General features: G+C 34.1%; 1 protein-coding gene and 1 non-coding gene across 11 annotated transcripts; both read left to right on the top strand.

Annotated features, from left to right (window-relative positions):
* The first annotated feature begins 1,347 nt into the window (after positions 1-1,347).
* On the top strand, positions 1,348-1,419 carry TRNAT-CGU (transfer RNA threonine (anticodon CGU)). The gene has a single exon. It is a non-coding gene; the product is annotated as a tRNA-Thr (tRNA).
* A 313-nt stretch (positions 1,420-1,732) lies between these two features.
* Positions 1,733-7,561, top strand: LOC112273122 (amidase 1). 10 transcript variants are annotated; one of them, XM_073529206.2, is made up of 11 exons: positions 1,733-3,040; positions 3,282-3,434; positions 4,024-4,148; positions 4,367-4,492; positions 4,828-5,010; positions 5,206-5,359; positions 5,678-5,810; positions 6,105-6,284; positions 6,406-6,531; positions 6,929-6,985; positions 7,167-7,561. In XM_073529206.2, exons 1-11 carry the CDS (start codon positions 2,631-2,633, stop codon positions 7,221-7,223), a joined length of 1,704 nt encoding a protein of 567 aa, XP_073385307.1. In that variant the 5' UTR covers positions 1,733-2,630; the 3' UTR covers positions 7,224-7,561. The 10 variants fall into 10 exon arrangements, with proteins under 10 accessions (XP_073385307.1, XP_090101414.1, XP_073385306.1 ...); XM_090245288.1 differs by having other exon boundaries at positions 1,741-3,040; positions 6,240-6,284; XM_073529205.2 differs by having other exon boundaries at positions 1,743-3,040; positions 5,678-5,852; positions 6,929-7,042.
* Positions 7,562-21,347: the final 13,786 nt, after the last annotated feature.

The following is a 21,347-nucleotide window of genomic DNA, read 5'->3' as shown; positions in this document are numbered from 1 at the left end:
ATCTATATATATATATATATATATATGCATTACCTACCTATAACACTACCATGGAACTCATTATTTGATGTATCCCATTATTCTTGGTGAAAAGATCTAAAATTGAAGTCAAACTTGTGCTCCAGGGTTGTGTGCTCTTTTGTTGAATTGAATCAATGGCAAACAGTTTTTTTTCAAGCAGTGTTGACCATTGAGGGTTTGTTTTATTGCTTGGTTTTATTTCATATATTATTATTATTATTATTATTATTATATTTATTTATTTATAGTAGAAATGCTTGTTTCTCTTCTAGAATTTTCAAGTACATGTACTGGTTGCCCACAAGTTTTGAATATTGACCTCTATTTTAAGTCCTTTGACATTGCTGTTGCTTTAAGATATGTTTTTGTTCACTGATAAATATTCCCATTATGTAAAAAGTAATAAAGAAACAGCCTGAACAATTGGGTTATTGCTAACTTCTGTTTGATTTAGAGCTTGTAAGTTAAGCTTTTTGTTGTGGGTTGTGTGAGTCATGAACATAGATTCAGTGCTTCATACAGTATAAGTATGAAATTGTAGCTTACATAGCATATATTAATAATCTGTCTCCATATAATAGCACCATAAGTAAATAAGAAAAATTTGGTAGATAGAATCATTCAACAACTTGGTATTGGATAAAATTGTTTTGATGGATGAATGGTGATTGTGATGGATGCAACATAGATGATGGCCGTTTTTTCTTCCAAGTATGAAAGCTTCTTGTTGTTTTAGAGAATTTTGTTGGTGAATGGCCACTAAAAGGAGTAAATTTCTGAAATGTAGTGGTGTGGAAGGTGCAATGTACTTTGTGAACATCATGTGGAGTAAAAAACAGAGAAAGCTTGAGTGTGAGTGAAGGCCATGCATGGGTAAGGGAAGTGATGTGAGAGGGGACTCACTCACCCTGGGCCAGCACTAGTAAAACTGCAATAACCCAATGCCTGGTGTGGGATCCTCAGTGTGGCAAAAGCAAAGCAAAGCAAAGCAAATAATAATAAAAACCAGGCATGAATAGAGTGGGAGTTATAGACCTCCTTCATCCCACCCTACCCCACCCAACTTATGTCAATTTCCTCTCCCCCTTGCAACTTCAACCTGCCAGACTTACTTTGTCATGCTGTGTACACTTAGACTACTATCTACTATGCATGCCAATGTTAAATGGTCTTTCCAGTGGTCGTCAAAGTATACCTTCATATTTGGTGCTTATGTTTCAGGTTGACCAGTCAAACCCAGTCTTAAGGAATGAAGAGGAGGTTAAATTAGAAAAATTAAATAAATATTGATATTTGTCCGGTTTCGCCAGGAAGATGAGGTAGAAAGCCTCCATGGCTTAGTGGTAGAGCGTTCCCTTCGTAAGGGAAAGGTCGTGAGTTCGATCCTCACTGGGGGCACCTGCTGATCAATGTTTTTCATTGTATTTTCCCTTTAGTGTAACTGCAACTGGGTCCAATCGACCAAATGACTTCGGTGGCAGTACGGAAGAGGACTATGGACGACGGAGAAGAATAGGATACCGTCCCTGAGATTCCAGCTGCGTTGGTTTGTAACTTGACGAAAAGGCGGGGTAGTTTTCCACGAATCCAGCTCTCTCGCCATCATCACATCTGCCTGAACCTTCCGCTCCCGTGGCGTTATCGTTTTCTCAATGAAGATGCGCAGTCACCCTCACCACCATCAAATTCTGGGAATAATCGCACACTCTGGTAGAGAGGAGATGTTCCACCTTCATGTATCGCTGATGTATGTACGTTTTAAAAGAGTGTTTCGATAGACACCCAAAGCCCACTTCATATCAAACCGCACTCATCACCCACTCATGCACAACAATATGGGGCAGGCACCGTAACTCCATTTGCCTTCTCCATCACCAATCGAGAGAGAGAGAGCCATTGATAGCACTCTCGTAGCCGACAGACAGACGCAAACGGCCGCGAATGGCCGTGGGCAGTCGACGACGCGCGGGAGCGGGATGTGTGGATGCTTGCTTTCCACAAAGGCCATGCATGCCTCATGGAAGAGAAAGCAAGCAACATTCGGCGCTTCTCGCTTTCTCTTCATTTCCTTGCCCCTTTTCGTCGGATGGCATTCATTTTGGTCCAGATCTTAGAATTCGACCGTAGGACTTGTACCAATTCCGTCTGTGTGGAAGGCAACTTATCGTTAGAGCCGCGCAGGAGGTTGATTAACTGGCATGGGCGATAACGCAGAGGGTTTTTAGGCATGGGATATAATGTTTTGCAATTTTACAGCATAATGGTGCGAGTGTTTGGTGATTGATGTAAGAATGGAGAGGTTCCCTGTGTTGATGGATTTGGAGGCTTGGAAATGTTGTGCAATGCGAATACTGGTATGTAGAAACGTCAAGAGTTTCATATGTACGTCGATGGAGTACATGGAAGGTGAGAGAGGTGGTCATTAAGAATTGGAAGAAGAAGAAGAAGAAGAAGATGAGAAAGAATTGATGGAGCAGAATGGCGTGGAGGTCAAGATGGTAAAGCGAACAGGAGCGAAGGTGGCGTTGATATTCTTTGCAGTGCTCATGTGGTGTGTAAACTGGATACAGAAAGATGATAGCGGTTTGGCAAATATTGCGAGATTGTGAATGAGCATGGCTAAACATGATGCGAGTAGTAGCATAGATGCTGTGGAAAATGCTATCGACGGCGAGGTTCAAAATGCGATGGAAACTGTCAGCGACTTCATTCATGTCGATAATGAAGGAGGTTTTAAGTCAAGCTTGGCTGCATTGTTGAGACGGATTCCAAAGAAAGCATGGTTTCTCATGGGGTTGGGCGTGGCCGGCATAATCGTCACCAATGGGAATATTGGAAATGTCAAGGGTCATAGAAAGGTTCTCAATATCGGCTCCAGGATAACCAACCTTTTTGCAAAAGGTGGAAATAGACTGCGAAAAAATCGTCATCCTTCAATATGTCACTACGTCCAATTGAAACCTGATGTCTATCACTTTGAAGATGCTCTTTATAAACGAAAGTTTTGTGCTCAGGATTCGTAAGTCATTCCCCGATTTTATTACTCCCAACCCCTGTATGACCTCGGAGAGATTTTTCCCATTGCTTCATGTTAAGAAATGCACATTATGAGCTGCCCTTTGTAGTTTCCTGCAATGCACCTTGAAAATTCTCGATTAAGGGTGGGAGGGGCATGCAAGATAGAATGCTTTACGCTGGTAACGTTGATCGAATGAAACAATTAATCAAGTGTACTTTTAAATTTGCTTGAGGGCATTCAGATTCGATGTGGAAAAGAAGATTACAGGTTTTGGTAGTCCAGATTGGGAAAATTCGCATGAACCAGCTATCAAAACGGCACCTGTCTTGGTAAAATTGAGGAAGGCTGGCGCAACCTGCATTGGCAAGACAATCATGGACGAAATGGGTTTCTGGTATCGATGCTAATCATCATACTTTGGTGAGATGTGGCATGTATTGCTTGATTAGTTCTAAAGCTGGTTGAACTAAATCAAAGTCCAATTTAACCCTTGCTGACGCAACATGTTCTCACTCGAGTTGAGACAACAAAAGTCGTTATGCATGGATTCTCTTCTACTATAATTTCCATGACTGCTGGTATTTTAATTTCTCAAAGCGGTGGGAGAAGGCACTGGAGCTAAGCTTCACGAAGCATCACTTATTATGAACTTTGGTCTCAAAAAGCAACTTTGAATGCAGCACAACATATCATGGATGACTTTTGTTGCTTTCAGAAATACTGTAGGAATACCAGAGGTAGGATTGTCTTCCATGACATGCGCTTTCATATAAGAATTCTCATGTTCGTTTCTGTATTTTTTAGTCGTGTACGCCAGTGGACGCTTCACATTTCGCATGTACGATTGTTCTCGTCACTGATTACTTTGCAAATTATAGGTCATCTGTTTTCAACTAAATGTTTTCGGGCTTTTCATTTGACGTTTAGACTTTATGACCTGCATTCGTAAAATTTTATTCACTTATATAGGAATGGGTGCCCAGCCTTTTAGGGGCAAACAGATGGTTAGGAACACCGGAAAATCCTTTTTCCACTTCTCGAATTTGTGGAGGCTCTTCCAGTGGTGCAGCTGTTTCAGTGGGTAGCAAGGTTGTTGATTTTGCTATTGGTAAGAATTCCTGTTATCTTAGTGGCTAATACACTCACTACTTCCTGTTGGCTAATTATTAGCCCGGGTTTAGTGAGTTTTGCCCTGGAAGAGCATGGTCAAATGTTCGTATCATTTCTACAAACTGTTTATTACCATTATGCTAATCATCTGAAGTATCATCTGGTAGGTTGTAGCAGATGTGCTTAACACTTTTCAGTTAAAAATTGGTGCCTCAGGAATCGACACAGTGGGTGATGTAAGAGTACCCGCTGCATGTTGTGGAGTTTTGGGATTCCGTTCTTCACACGGAGCCATTTCGTTGGAGGGTACAATTCCAGTGGCCTCCAGTTTCGATGCCGTAGGTGAGCTACTGCGAGAAATTTTCTTTACTTCGAAGCACCTTATCGTGATTGAACTGTTATAGACATTTTGCTGTCTTACACTCCAGTTTGCTTTAATTAAGGCACAAGGAGAAAACATAAGCTTGTTTTGGACTACTTTGCGAGAGTCACTTAACATTACTGAAGATACGATTGAAGTCATCCTTTCCAAACTGGAGGAAAACTATGTGCTAGATAAGCTGACTCTGGCACATTTGGCATGGGTTACAATAGCAGTGAGTCTCTACCTATAGTCGTGTGAACTCCGTAGTGCTTTTGAGCAACTCTTGTTCTAAGAAAGTTGTTAAATGTTGCAGGTTGGTTCGCGAGAAATGCCGGTTTGCTACGCCTAGTTGGCCGACAATTATGTCCTCATGTAGTGATGGATGGCAAGGGCCCTAAGCGATTTTACATGGCGCATGATGTGTTCAAACTGTCAGCCGTATCTCATTTACGAACTGCAGATGTGTTGGCCAGATCAGTCCAACGAACTGTTGGACGTAATTCACCAGACATTGCTTGAGCTGCGGTTTTTAACATTGAGAACAGTGAACAGTTGACATGATTGCACTTATGGCTTGAGATAGGATTGTAAAATTTGTCCATCATCATCATCCACAGAGTGGTCCACTGAATATTCTGTGACGATTGAGAGTCGAGCCGGTCATACTTATCGACTTGTGTCATGACTACAGGTCATACATTATGTAACCTCAACTTCATCGAGTACCTAGAGGACCACGCTCCTGCAATTCAAACTTTTAAGAAAGAACTAGAGCGCATGGGTCTCGATTCTTCCCAGTACACAGCTCTTGATGTGCTTCGAGAGAGTATGCTTTTGTTCCAGAGGTGGGTTGAACATATTAATATGGTAACTTGCTTATCTAGATTAGAGTTTGTTTCTGCAACGTCCAACCACCTAAATGGTAGAAACTATTATATTGAATGCCTTATGTGAGCATATGGATGGCTACCACTTTAGCTGCTAAGACCGGGGAACATAATATAAAAGTCTCTAAAGTGGAGAGTAAATATTGTTAAATCGATTTGTCGGATCAAAAGAAGGAAGCTGATAATGAATCAGTTCTTCAAATTTATGTTTATTTCAACGTGTCCTCATGATCACGACTGTAAATCAGGTACGTAATATTTCTGATCGATGTACAGGCACGAGTTCAAAGGCAATCATGGAGAATGGATTGCTAAGGCGAAGCCATATCTAACGAGAACAGTTGAATCACGAGTTCACAAAGCCGTGTTGTTGCCCGATTCTGAAGCGCTTAGGGTCATTGCAATACAGGTGCGGGAGGAGATAAGTTCCTTAATGAACAACCTTCTCAAGGCATGATGGTCATCCCCCCCCCCTCACCTTTTTTTAAAATTTTATTTTATTTTATTTTATTTTATTATTTTCTCCCTTTTGCTTGATATCAGTTCGCTCTAGAAATGCTTCAGAAACTATTAATTTTCTTGTTGTAATGTCTACAAATGAATCTGCGATTTGGTTACTAGGTTGTAGAAAGAAAGAAAATCACTTAATGTGAACCTCGGCTGACTATCCACTAAGATTGATCTCTCTTTCGACACATTGCAGAACGATGCAATTCTGGTGGTTCCTGCATTACCTTCTTTACCACCAAAATCGGCTGCAGTATCTAATGAATTAGAAACTTTTGAGTATAAAACACAAGCTCTTATGAGCCTTTCTTCTTTGTCGAGGTGCTGTCAGGTAATGGCATCAAGAATTGTATTCAAAGCTGTAAGGGAGACCGAGGTATGTTGTTTTAAATTAGGAAAAGTTTCTCGAGTTGTCTACACCGCTAACTGTTGATCTTGTCAATATTCATGCTGCACCTGCTTTTTCTCATACTGTAAATTTTGGTCTGTATGCGCAGGTGGTAATTCCAGTGGGAAGGAATGAATTGCCTATTTCAGTCTCACTGTTGGCGAGAAATGGGGCAGACCTACTTTTATTGGAAACAGTTATGCTGCTCCACACAACAATTCAACAGGAAGTTCTGGTGATTACCAATCCTAATCTACCAATTACAGCATTTCTGGAAATCAGATGAAACTTCTCCAGAGCAGTAGCAGGCAAGATGTCCCCATACTTCTTTCGCCATGTGCTACTTTGCAGTCTTTGTTTTAAGTGAAAATATCCTTCCAGTGTTGACGTCCAGCCGACATTCGTTTTATATTTGTTTTACGTACAGAACGTGATTGTCACATCATCACATGCTACTTGTTCACAGTCAATGTAAGACTGTAAATTTTATGCTTCACGTGCTGGTTCATTCGTACTATCTTTGAAATCAGGCATGCTTTCTATATGATGGCTTAGTTACATGTTAGGAAGTTATTGTTGCCATCTTTCTATTCGACAAAACAATCTAACTAGAAACAATCGACTGTACAAAGAAAAAGCCAATATGGAATTTCTGCACAAATACGGAGCACACCAGTGTCTTCAAATGTGTATGTGTGAACTGCTTATTTTTCACCTTCCAATAATTAATTATTCCACACTAATTTGTAAGTGCAGCAAGAGTACTGTATAGTCATGCAAGTATAAGTTTTTGATAAGAAGCAAAGATCTTGTTGTCCACCTAAATGTTTGAATTTCCTACTCTAATCCAATATAATCTTTTGAACGCAGAAAAAAGAACCATCTTGGAAGGTTTGCCATACTCGATCCTTTCTAGGAAGTCCTTGAAACACTGCCAACTGGGTCCAGATTCTTTTATGTCGAGGTGATCCCTTCCCGTGTACAATTTTACCTCTGCTTTACGTTCACAACATGGAGTTTCAAGATTGCATTGCAAGGCCTTGTTTGAAATGAGGCAACTTCGACTCATCGTTGCCTGGAACCCCGAAACTGAAAATTGCTAGATTCAGCTTGAAGGATGGCGAACAGCTCTTTGCAGAGCAGTTGAGTCATGGTGGTAAACCAGGTTTGGTCTATAGAATTGGTGTGCACATAGGTGTTCTGGCTTTGGTGACAAATTCACATGTATACATAATTTTTTTTATCATGCTCTTTTTTTGGAGGCATTGTGCTTTGTTGATGTTGTCATATACTTGTATGCTAAAATAGGCATGATGTTGTAATAATCCATCTAGACAGCCATGCAATTCGGTGAGCTTGATGATGGTTGAGGTTGTATCTATTGGAATGATGAGAAGTCATAATTTATAGCTATATAACATTTCAAAGAGTAAAAAACTTGTACTTGAATGAACACTAGTGTGATATACAAAAATGATTGTTGACAACATTGTGTACTAGTATTTATCTTACTCACTATTTTTCTTAATGAACATAACATTCAATTGAATTGTTCAATGAGTCAATGGCATTGCAAGTAGTAAGGTGAAGTGGTGATATATTTGGTACAAAGATGGATTACCAATATATCCATTAGTGTATTATAGAACTCACTTCTATTATTAGTAAAGATTTCAATAGGACTCTATGCTATATCATGATAGAGTCATTTTTTTTTTTTTTTTTTTTTTTAATATAATCTACTTGCTCTCTTTATTTTTTAATGCTTGTAATTCTATCTACTTTAGGAGTTAATAAGTAGAAACAATCACATATTTGTGACTACCCATTTTTATCATTAATAGATTTATTAGATTCATCTCAATTTGTACAAAAGATTTAAAGATAGAAATGAAAGTCAATATGCGGAGTGTGGTATTTTTGCCATGAATATATTTTTCTTGATATATGGAGCATTTATAAATAAAGCTTGTCACTTTGTCAACCATTTGGATCTAATAGTATATCTCTTATAGTTGTTTGAGTGTGTGTTGCATTGTCAAGATGTGTCCTACATAGAATAACTCTAGAATTTAACGAAGTTTAGAAACCTTGAGCACCTATAGTATGCAAATATCTTTTGGAGTAAACTTTTTGTAAAAGATAGTACCATCTTGTGTGAGGTATTAAAAGAGATGGTATCTCACTCTTCTGACTAAAGTTTTATCTAAATCAATAGCAATTGAACCAATTTGGTAGGCTTCTATTAAAGCATCAAATAATATAACTTCTATTATATATACTCACATTATATGCCAAGTAGTTTGTCTTATTTGTGGGCTAGGTCAAGAGTGCTTGTCTCTATGAGTTCTTCTTCTAAATGCTCAAATAAAGCCATCACAATAATAGAGCTTGTCATGGTTTAAACATATTTATTAAAAAATTCTTACATGTGAAGTAATTCCTTGCAAAGGAGCATATTATTGATATGAAAGAAGTGACATACATATGCTTCAAGTATCTTCATAGAAAAACCAAGATATGTCATGATCATGTATATAATCATCTAACGTGGCAAAAATAATGATAAAACTAGGACATGCTATATTGTCATACTTTTATCAAAACATAGTTAGATGTCCATCTTATTTTGTTGTGAAGAAGTGATGTCACAATAATATGGTGAGGCTCTAGGATCCATTAGACTTTTGGATGTTCAAAAAATAGCATAGGTGCTATATGGAATCTACATCCTAAAAAGTGGAGTAGGATTGAAGTGATTGGAATTTAGTGCAAGTTAGGGCATCTATATTGGCATATAACTTATTGGATTTATAGATGATTGTGCAGTTGTAAGTTTAGAGAAGTAGTGCCTATTATACCAATTGCCTTATAAGATCTTATAATTTCACAAGTGCTTAGAGATTTGTATGATTTATTTCAATCACAAATTTTGAGCCATACACATATAAACAAAAATACTTGACTTCAAATATCAATATCATTGATCCTTTAATTTTTTTCAACTTTTGAAAGGTGTCTAGATGCAAAGACCACCATATGCTTGACTTCTTTGAATTTTTGGCTCAAAATGGCTCTAGTAGCATTGCAACGAGTATTAGTTTATTGTATAAATAGTAAGTGGAAGTGAAGGTATATCAACAAGAGAACAAAACATAGGTCAACTTTGAATTTCTCAAAGACAGATTATTCTACTAATTTCTAGATAAAAGCTACATTTCTCTTCATGAGGATATAGAGAGGTACAATAGTGATTGCAAAATTCTTCACCAATCGTTGATAATGATGAACTAATCCAATAAAAGATTGTGTGCACTCCAAATTGATGGAAGTTGGAAATTGTAAAATAGCCTAGATTTTGGTGGAATTTGGTCATAGGTCAACAACAAAAACAACATAATTGAAATAAGTGAGCTTTGGGAGTTTAATTACATATTCTTTTTTGCTTTGAATTTTAGCCTAATAATTCTCATATAAGCAAAGATATGTATGAGATCTATGAGGTGAGAATTCAAATCTTGTGAACATATGTTGATGTCGTCTATATATACTAAGTTGCATTTCTATTGCAATTTTTTTAGTATTATGTCTATCAAATATTAGAATGTATGTGATATATTACAAAGTTCAATCAGCATTATATTGAACTAAAATAATCTATATTAACAGATAAAGGTTGTCTTCTCTTTAACAGTTTGAGATAACAATACTTGCTAGAAGCTTTTAGTAAGGTCAATGAAAGAAGATATAGTAACACCTTGAAGTTGATCTAAAGTGTCATCAATTTGCAATAGTAGATATGTATCTTTTTTTAGTAATGTCATTCAATTATTGATAATCAATATAAAATTACATGCTATTATCCTTTTTCTTGAATAAAACTACTACTGATGCCTACAAAAAAAGAGATGGATTGGCCATAGTTGCATCAATTTACTTTTTTATTTCTTCATTGATTATATCATGCCTTTTGTTGATTTCTTTGTATCCAACTTGCTAACAGGTATAACACTAGTGACCATATTATATTCCAATAGAATAGTTTTTTCAAGGCTTATTAATCATATACTCAAAACACTCAGGTTCTTATATATTAGTCTAGTTATGTGATGTCATTGATTGATTGTTAAATAATGTTAAGATGGATATTTCACATAGTAGTGATGAATTATTATTGATTTGGTAGCAAAATGCATATAGGATTGTATATTCTTATCATTGATATTCTAATCAAGTTGGATTGTAATGTGTCATTGAAGCTGATATTAGTGTCACTAGTTAAGGAGAACCAAATAATATCTTTAGTAGGAATTATTACAAGTGGGATCAAGATTTGATTAACTTGAATATGTATAAAAAAGACCAAGAGATTGACAATCAATGTGGTGATCTTTCCTTGGTAATAGCAGTCTTAAATTCTATGTACAAATGATAGTACAATAATACTCTATAAGCCATTACTATGATTGAATGTCCATGTAATATTTGGTTGGACAAAGTAGAGCGAATTTTGTACAGTGAACATACTATGAAAAGAAGAGAATGGTGAAAGTTTGTACAATCCAAATAAATATAGATTGTTGTGATGCTGATATTAGAAGTTGTATTCTTTGCTTGTAATTAAAAAACATCTAAATATAGAGACAATCATTGAATACTCAAAAGTTGTTGAAAACCAAGGAGTTGTAGTATTTGTAGTTGGCTACAAGAATGGGAGATTCAAGAATTGTATTGCTAATTCTTAGTACCATAATCACTACTAATAGTGATATTACTTAGAGTGTTATGTTGAATAGGTTGAGTGTCATATATTGATCAACCACATTTGGTAGATAGGAGGTTTAAATTATCCAATAATGGCCACAAAGTACCTTATCTTTGAAGCTAAGGATGATATTAATAATAGTCTTGATGCCTAAAATGTGTATAATGATTAAGACTATTTCAAAAAGACAATAAGTGCTACTATTTACAATAGTTATATGAATATTGAGAGGTGTGATTTGTAGATTAAGAAGTTTTATGATTGTGAATTCAAGTGCAATTACATTATATTCCATATTAATTGTCAAAGATAAATTGTTTCTTTAGATTAGTTCCAATACAATTTAGGATTGTATTAAAATATTAGATTTAGAAGCTAAAGAGCAATTGAATTAAAAAAAAGCAATCGACATGAAAATGAGTGGTCTTATAAAGGCCTTTATATCGTTGCTATTAAAAAATGTGGCATCTTATTTAAATGGACCTTTTGTGCTTCTAGATCTTTTTTCATATCTCTTAATTGCTTGAATATAAATGATCTAAGTAAACATATCATTGCATGGTATTCTAATATGTTACAAATGTTGCATAAAAATGTCTTTTGTTTGAATCTTGTATTAAAGGTGTCTTTGAAAGTATCAAGTTTGTTATAACAAGTATCATTATGTAGCAATGCTAGCTACTTGGAGAGATTTTTCAAAATAGTAATGTAATCTTTGGCTTCATAATTATATACATATTGATTATTTGACCAAGAAGTGTTACTATAGTGGCTAAAAAAATAATGACATGCTTGTTTTTTTGTTATCATAGAGGTACGAAGCTTGAATACTATAGATATATGTTTAAGTAATATAACATGGTCTCATTAGATAAAAATACATTAATGTCAACCTTGTGCATTAGATTTAAAGAGAAAGTTCAAATGAAGTATTAAGATGCCACTCTTTGAATGAACTTTCTTTCATTACTAGTAGCCAACTTGGCGTATTGCATAAATAAAAAGAAAGATAAATCTAAGTTTTTTCTATGGTAATATTTGATATTATTGAAATAATCCCAAGTAAGATTTTATTAGTCTATGAAAATAAACTAGATCTTGCCTAACTATTGTACTTACATATAAGTTGGTAGCATAATGTGATTAAGGCATGACTAAAATAAGTTATATATATTATCAATTAATGATGTATAATAGTAAGATATTCAATATGAATTTGAAGCTTTGTATATATTAGCAACCATGATGAAGTTCCAAATGAATAGAAGATAATCATCACTAAAAAAAAATAGCTAAATGAAAGACATGTAATTTGCTAAGTTTTTTTGAGCTTTAAAAATATATTGTAGATGTATTACTATAGAAGATGCAGTCTATGGTATGAATGGAGCTATTGAGGGAGCTTTGGAAGGAATCAAACTATTGATTTCTATAAGGACAGGTCATAATGTATAAAATACTCAATTCTTGAATAAAAACTCTACCAATTATTATGGATTTATAGATACTATCTATTTGCAAAGGTCAAAGAATGAATTGTTGGTAGTGGCAACTAGTTGTGCCAGTAATTTAGATGACATTGGTATTGGATGGTCTAATTTAAATGACATTGATGCTAGATAGTTTGATTGTTATAGAATAAGGTTTCATCAATGTTCTTATAAGAATTTTTGATACAATTTTTTTTTTAGATTTAAGAATTGAAGATATGGCAAATGAGGAATTTATCTTATTAGAAGTCCTTTAATCTTGATTTAATGGAATAAGAATTCTAATAGTTTTGAAAAAGCTTAATACTTTTGAATTGATATGACTTAGTAAACAATGCCAAGTCTTGCTTTAAGCATCCTTCCTTGATACATTGCCAAGCCATCATGCAAAAATATATTTGTTCTTCTTTAAAAGATAATAGGTCATTACATAGTCGAAAGTTGAAGTGTTTTTGATGTCTTATGTCTCAGCTATTAGATAATAGTAAATCAAGCATATTTAGTATAATACAAAAATTGATGTATAAAATATAAAATTTACTCAAAGAAATCTACTTTTTGGATCAAGAATTAGTTGTTGGTTGTTTCTTATGAGAAAGAAGAGTTCTATAAATTTGATATACATGATAGTGTAGTATAGTATTAAGTAGGTATAAAAGCATATTTTTATCAAATGGCTAGTATCAAGAATAAGAAATTGATAAAAATAAATAAACAAGTAAGACTTTTCTCAAAGAAAGATGAAAAAATAGAAATATCTCAATATCTATATTAAGAAAGAAATTGGAATGGCTATTGCCGAAAGACAAAAAAACTAGAGACCCTTGAAATTAGGCTAGAAGCAAAAAAAGAGTTGATAAGAGTGAAGAGGGCTTTACTCTTGTCTCTATATATACTATCTAACTAAGGTTATGTTGCGATGTTCTATAAGACCTCAAATATGTGTTGACTTTATAGGACACATGCCTTGACTTACAAGGCAAGTTTTTTTACATGAGGGCCACGTAGTTAGTTTTTATTTTTTTTTAAGCTAACAACATATGTGGTATATGGCCAACTTTTTGACCACGTTTCTAATCCAAAAAGTTAATTAGAGACATCTATAAAATCAAAGTAGTATCTATATAGCTTCTAAGAAGCTTTCATAGCAAATATTATAGAATTAACTTACTTTTACGTACTTTTATTTACTTCTACCTATTTATACATGTAATTACTAGCTTACATGCATATGTCCATGATATTACACCCTTCTAGGGATGAATTCCATGAAGAGCGGTCATCATATGTTGAAGAAATCTATGATGCGACCAATTATATTTGCCACATACTCTGATCTTTGTTCTCTTTGAAGATAATTGATAGGGCCTCTCAACCTTTGATAGTGTCCCATACCAGGGCAAAAAGACCATCCAGTTATTTGATTGTTGTTGTGGCCTTCATAACTTCCTTCAAATAAAACATCTGGAACATCATCAAGAATTGTTCCTACCTCTAGTAAAATCACCAAACATCTGGAGTCCTTTCTAAGATCGTGATATCAAACGGGTTGTCGTGTTGTAACATGACTATATGGTGAAAGATGATAATATGGATCTTATTATAGAAGATCCAAGTTAAAAGAAAAGGTAGAAAAATATGGATAAAAGATAGGAGGGTAGTAAAACTTTTAGTATTAATGCTGCCATTTTAGAAAAAATAGCTTCTACTTACTTGTAGGGCCAAAAATAAGGCAACATAAAGTATATTGGAAAAATAAATGATATAGACATCTTTAGGAAGAAGTTAAGAGTAAATTCTAGCAAAAATTACTTAAAAAAAACTAAATGTTAATACCCGGAGAGGGCCAGTTATGAACCAGGGTCGAAATCAGACCCTGAGGTACAAAACTGAGTCTCCACGACGATTCCAAGACTCTTTGGCAGATCGAAGATTGGGGTTTGATAGCAAATTGAATAAAATTTCTACAGGTATTAATTTTGGGTGATTTGGAGTTGTTATGACTTTGTAAGAGCTTTGCAAAGTTAAGGTTTGTTTCGGATGACTTGGGTTTTATGAAATAAAATAGAGTTTACATTTTTGAGTGATTTTGAGAGTTTTGTAGCAAATCTATGGGTGAAATTTTGTAGGTTTATGGTTATAGTTGTGTTCAATATGTGTTGTAAATTTGAGCTCGATCTAACGGTTGAATTAAAGGATATTGAGGTTTAAGTGAGTCAAGGTCTTAGAAAGTAGAATTTTAGGTCTAGTGAGGGTTTTTAAGATTTCTTGCAATCTACTACTTAGATTGGAGTGAAACATGTGTGAGAAGATATTAGACTTATTTTCCTATGTGCATGAGAATTTTAAGATCAATCGAACGGTGCAAAAGAGAGATATTGGCTTTGGAAGATTGACATTAAGATTGGAAAAGAAGACCGGCCAATATCCGAGCACATTTTTGAAGTTATCATCAATTTGGTAACTCCGATCCTTTTCAATTTTTTTTTGCTTGTTTTTAACTTATTTTTTTAGAAGTGTGAAAAAATTGAATTAAGATCAACGGTTTATTCATTAGTTTTTGAGGTTTAAATCTGTTATAGGAATTACTAGGATTTGGTTGGGGTTTATTTACGATTTAGGGTTTGGTTAGGGTTTGGTTAAGATTTGGCTTAGGATTTAGGGTTTGGATTAGGATTTGGTTAGGATTTGATTTAGGATTTAGGATTTAGTTAGGATTTGGTTTAGGATTTAGGATTTGATTAGGGTTTGATTTAGGGTTTAAGATTTGGATTAGGATTTATTTAGGGTTTGATTTAGGATTTAAAGTTTGGATTAGGGTTTGATTTAGGATTTAGGATTTGGATTAGGATTTGATTAGGATTTGATTTAGGATTTAGGGTTTGGTTTAGATTTTGGTTAGGATTTGCTTTAGGATTTGGTTGGGATTTGGTTTAAGGTTTGTTTAGGATTTGATTCAGGATTTAGGATTTTATTAAGATTTAAGATTCAATTAGTTTTGGCCTAAAGTTTGAATGAAGTTCAATAGGATTTTAACTAGAATTAAATTAAGATTGAATTGAGATGTATTTGAGTGATATTTGTGATTCTTTTAATATTTTTTTAAGAATTCTTATTGTTTGTTTGAAATTTCTTTGAGGTTTTTTTGAATTTGATTAAACTTGTTTAGCATTATTATGATCTAATTAGAGCATTGTTAGTATTCTATTAGAATTAAGATTTTGTTATTGTAATTTTCATTCTTCCTTCCACAGCCAAGTACCCGGAGCATTCTCAAGCAAGACTTCACATATTATGACAGTGTTATATTTTGCCATCTATTCGAGGAAGAATATGTCATTCTTGAAAATCTTCATCTCGATTGCATTGTCTTGAAGGTTGTGACAATCGTAATGTCTCGTCTGACAGGTCAGCAAATGAAGGCTCTTGAGTCAAATCCACTGGTTGTTGGTTCTCCATCTCCTCACTGTCACAACTATAAAGAAGCTACAAACAAGGATTGAAAGTAGAATGTTATCTTCCTTAGATCTTGTTTCTTTTATAAGAAAGTTTTTCATCTTGATTTTGATAGATGTCGTCGATGAAAAGCCTCCACCATGTTTGTTGCATTTACAAGATTCTTTACTGGCCTCCATGTGCATTCACTAATATCATATCCACGCCAATAGACAAGATATTCTAATTTATTTTGGTGCCACCTTGAATCTAAGACTTCTTCCACTTCGAACTCTTCATTATTGTCCACTTCTTTAGGAGGAGGTGGGGCTTGTCTTCATCTTGATATGTCCATTGTCTTGTATGGTTCAAAAAAAAATACGTGGAATACTGGATGGATTTTCATTGACTTTGGTAGGTGTAAATGATATGCAACAAGATTGATTTGTGTAGAAATAGAAAATGATCCAAGCCTTCAATAGTCCAACTTATTACAAGGACGAGTGGTCTTGATATTGTGATGAAGTAATCATATCTTGTCAGCCATGTGGAATGGTAGTTTTTCCTTTTGATAGACATCTGCATTGACCTTTTGTTGTTCTTGAGCTTCTTTTAACTGCACCTTCATTGTTGCATGTAGCTTTGACAAATGATTTGCCAAATCTTTCGCCACAAGATTATGAGTTTTTGAAAAGTCAAAAGTATCAAGTCATGGATGATAACCATAATTGGCAAAGAAAGGTATTTATTTTGTAGAAGAATGTACCATGTTATTGTAAGCAAACTCTGCCAATGGCAAAAGATTTGTCCAATCATCTTGTTGGTAGTCAATGGTACATCTTAAATACTACTCCAAAACTTGATTAATATCCTCTGTTTGTCGATCAGTTTGAGGATGGAATGCCAAAGATAGTTTTATATCCACTTTTAGAATCTTGAAAAGAGTGTGCCAAAAGCTTGATACAAACTGAGTTCTCCTATCTGATATCCTTAGGTAATCCATGATAGTGATAGATATTATGAAGAAAGAGCTTAGTTGTTTCTTCACTTGTGATAGATTTTGTATATGGTACAAAATGTGCCATTTTGGTAAAACAATCTACTATCATGAATATAGAGTCATAAGAACTTGAGATTGGAAGATCCCTGATGAAATCCATAGAAACAGAAGACCATGGTTGTTCTAGAATGGGTAGTAGCTGAAAAAGTCCATAAGGTTGATGATGAGGAGTTTTTGATTTTGTACAAACATCACAAGATTGTACAAAATCTTTGATTGCCTTCCATATTTGAGGCCACCAAAAGTTCTTAGATATTAATTCCAAAGTTTTATTGTACCCAAAATGTCTTGCTGCTGGAAAGTCATGATGAGCTTGAAGAACATGTAATTGAGCTTCACCTTCTGGAACATATAGGCGTCTCTCGAAATATAGTAAATTTTTCTTGAATTTAAACTTCAAAGTATCATGAGACTTTGAAGGATTTTCTTTAATATCACGAATAAAAAGATTAGAAGACATACTTGACTGAACTTGCTTAATGAAAGTTGAATCAATAATTAGTGTTGATTTCCTTGTTCGAAGATGAAGATGCTCTAGCTTCAAGAGAATTATTTGTTGTCGATCAAAAGTAGCAACTCTTTTCTTTAGTACAAAATAAGATTATCTAGAGAGTGCATCTAACAAACCTTGTTATTTTCTCAATCAATAAGTGATTTTAAATTTGAATCTTGACAAAGATATACTCCAACGAGCTTGGCGACGATTCAAAAGACATGCTAACATAAAATATTTAAGGTTCTTGTCATCTGTATACATGATGATTAGACTAGAAGCACCTTCTAGATAATGGCGCCATTTTTGAAACAAATTTATGATTGTAAGAAGTTCTTTGTTGTCGATCTTGTAGTTGATCTCGATTGCTAAAAATTTTCAGAAATGAAAAACTACTAGGTGAAGTTTATCATTTCTTCCCATTTGTGACAATATGGCATCCAAAGCAAAGTCTGATGTGTCTATTTCTATGAAAAATGGCTTAGAAAAATTAATCTGATACAAGATTGGTGCAGAAATAAAGGCTGTCTTTAAAGCTTTATATGCTACTTTTGCTTCTTGATTCCATTGAAATTTGTCTTTACAACTCAAACGTGTAAGTAGAGCTGCAACTTGAGAGAAGTCTTTGATGAAGATCCAATAGTAGTTCACAAATCTCAAAAAGCATTAAACATCTCTTATCGTTTTTGAAATCTTCCAATCCGTAATAGCTTAAACTTTCTTAAAATCCATCATAAGTCCATCATTTGAAATGATGTATCTTAAGAAGTTGACTTGAATAGTATGAAATACACACTTTTCTATCTTAGCATAGAATCCCACATTTCTTAGTTTTTGTAACACACGACAAACATGAAGTTCATGTTTTATGCTAATAAATAAGTGTGGCATAAATGACACAAGGTGATCTTTCTTTTGCAGCATGTAAGAAATCTCTTACACCTACAAATACAAGTTTAATTGTACTAAACTTATGACTTTCTACTTGATTAACTATGCTCTTAGTTATACTTTCAGAAAAGTTAAGACTACGAGAAGTTCAATCTATTTTAGGATTATATTTTTTTAGCCATGATAAACCTAAAATGATTGGATTAGAGGGAGATCTAATGATATTAAATATTATAAAGCTATTATGATCATTAGTTTCTATTTCTATAAGAAGGGTTTCATGAATAACATCTCCTAAAGACAACGGACGACCATCTATGACTTCTACATGAACAGGTTTAGTTTTCTTTACTAAAAGTATGCTATGTGTTTTAGCAAATTCTTCATCTAAGAAACATGTTGAGGCTCTTGAATATAACAAGGCAGAGGCTTTGTGATGTTTAGGTCCTAGAATAACATTTATTATAAAACAAAGAGAGGGTTTTGAGGAGAGAATAGGACCTTCATTAGGTGTTGTACATGGTTCCAGCCGCATAGTCCTTATTGTAGCTAGACAAATTTGTTTTCCAACATGCTATCTTCTTTGATCGCCACACTCCTCATTTTATAGTTGTGTTGTTTCTTTGGATAATGTTGAGTAGTGTGCTTAGGTTCTCCATAATATAAGCACAATCTTTCCTGATGACAACGAATCTTTTCTTGCTCAGCAAGAGGTTTGAAACATATCACATCAATTTACATATCCTCTACCTCCGAATGTATGTATTGAAGAGGTATTGATATTGCCATTGAATTATAGTAACGTTGAAGTCCACTTATATGATTCTTTGATCAAAATTCAAAAAGATGATTGTCGCACTTTATAGCAAAGTCAATTGCTTGAGTCAATATTTGAAGATCAAGTAAGTTGAGCATTAATTTTTTTACCTCATGTTGTAATCCGTAGAAAAATTGGCTAATAAATATAAGATCATTCCATTTGATATCAGTTGCAAGTTGTCAAAACTATGAAGCATACAACATTACTGATCGATTGCCCTGTTGCAAAATATAGATCTTGTTGGTTGCAACACGAATTGCATCATATTTTCCATACATAGATCAAAATTCTACCAAAAAAGTCCTTAGATTATCAAATATTGGATCTCATTGTTCAAAAAAAGATGAAAACGATGATAATGTTGAACTTGAAAGAAGCGTATTAATAAATCTAACTTGTGATCTTGGAATTTGATAGGTTTGGAATTGGAGTTCAATTACAAGTTGTACTTGATTGATAAATCCTCTAAACTTTGATCTAGTACCATCAAACTTTTCAGGTAGGGAAATTCTTGGTTCTCTAATATTGGAAGGATATTCTACCATAGGAGAAGGGACATGATTTGGTGTAGATGTTGAAGCAGCTCCAATGATTTCTATATTTTCACTTCTTGCCAATCTTGTTGCTCTTTGTAGTGGTAAATTGAGTTGATGCACTGTAAGTACTAACTCTTTCAATTGCTCTTACATTTGTACCATTGCACTCTTCATTTCAGTAAGTTCTGCCATGATAACACTTAAAAAAGAGAAGATATCTAATATTGCTCAAGACAAATAGAAGAGAGGACTTGAAAACAAAAAAATACTAAAGACAATATTAGTTTAGAAGAGGGTAATCTGCAACTTCTAATATGCTCATGTCTTATCAAGAGAAAGGCATAATCCACTCTTAATCAAGATTAGACAAAGCTCTGATATTGTAAGTGCACTCTTATCAATCTGTCAAGGACAAGAACTTGATAAAAATAAATAAATAAGTGAGACTTTTCTCAAAGAAGGATGACAAAATAGAAATAACTAAATATGTATATTAAGAAAGAAATTAGAATGGCTATTGCTCAAAAGACAAGAAAACTAGAGACCCTTGAAACTAGATTGGAAGCAAGAAAGGAGTTGATAAGAGTGAAGAAGGCTTCATTCTTGCCTCTATATATACTATCTAACTAAGAGCTACGTGGCGATGTTCTATAGGACCTTCAAAAATGTATAGACTTTACACAATACGTATCTTAACTTACAAGGCAAGTTTTGTATGTAGGTGCGACATAGCTAGCTTGTTCTGTAAGCTACCAACATATGTGACATTTGGTTAACTTGTTGACCAAGTTTCTAACCTACTAATCTAGTATAAATACATATAAAATCAAAGTAGCATCTATAAAGCTTTTAGGAAGCTTCTCTATAAGATGTTATGAAATTAATCTATTTTTATCTACTTTTGCCTATTCATATCACCTAGATAATAACTACAGTAAATATATGTCTATGACAAATACCTATTCTTGATGGTAAACTGATTAAGTTTTCAATAATCCACACATATCTACAAAAATCCGTCTTTTTTCTTCACAAATTAGATAGGAGCCTAAGTTGGAGATTTAAAATGGCATATAAAGTTCTTAGCCAAATTATCATTAATGTACTTTTTGAGTGCAGTCAACTCATTTTGTTATAGGTTTTAGATTGGTCCAAATAGTGGTTGAGTTTCTTCTTGAAGATTGATGGTACAATCATAAGGATGATGCTCTAGAAGAATATCTGCATTCTTCTTTTCAAAAACATTCTAGAAATCTTGATATTTGCTAGGAATATTTCTTGATAATTTTTCACCATCAATAATGGGCATGGCATATATAGCAAAAGATGGCCCTTCATTTGCACCATGCAAAAAGGCTTTTGCACCTACTAATAAAGATTTAGATATACTAGACTTATAGATTTCTACTTGCGTAATAAAACCTTGGACTAAACTATAGGAAAAATTGAGATTGCAAGAAATCTAATCTATTTGAGGGTTATATCTTTCTAACCATAATAATCCCAAAATAATTGTATTAGAAGGAGACTTAATTACATTAAATATTTCTAAACTATTATG

Source organism: Physcomitrium patens, chromosome 20, assembly GCF_059467195.1.
Source record: "Physcomitrium patens ecotype Gransden chromosome 20, ASM5946719v1, whole genome shotgun sequence".
Lineage (NCBI taxonomy): Eukaryota > Viridiplantae > Streptophyta > Bryopsida > Funariales > Funariaceae > Physcomitrium > Physcomitrium patens.
The sequence above is the reverse complement of the archived record's forward strand: the minus strand, read 5'-3'. Positions and strand labels throughout refer to the sequence as shown.

Bases quoted from the DNA above. Each gene is read 5' to 3' on its own strand.
- LOC112273122 (XM_073529203.2), top strand. From the start codon at position 2,631: ATGAGCATGGCTAAACATGATGCGAGTAGTAGCATAGATGCTGTGGAA. The intron at 4,493-4,827 runs GTGAGCTACTGC...TAAATGTTGCAG, and splicing joins CTCCAGTTTCGATGCCGTAG to GTTGGTTCGCGAGAAATGCC. The intron at 6,986-7,166 runs GTATGTGTGAAC...TTTTGAACGCAG, and splicing joins ACACCAGTGTCTTCAAATGT to AAAAAAGAACCATCTTGGAA.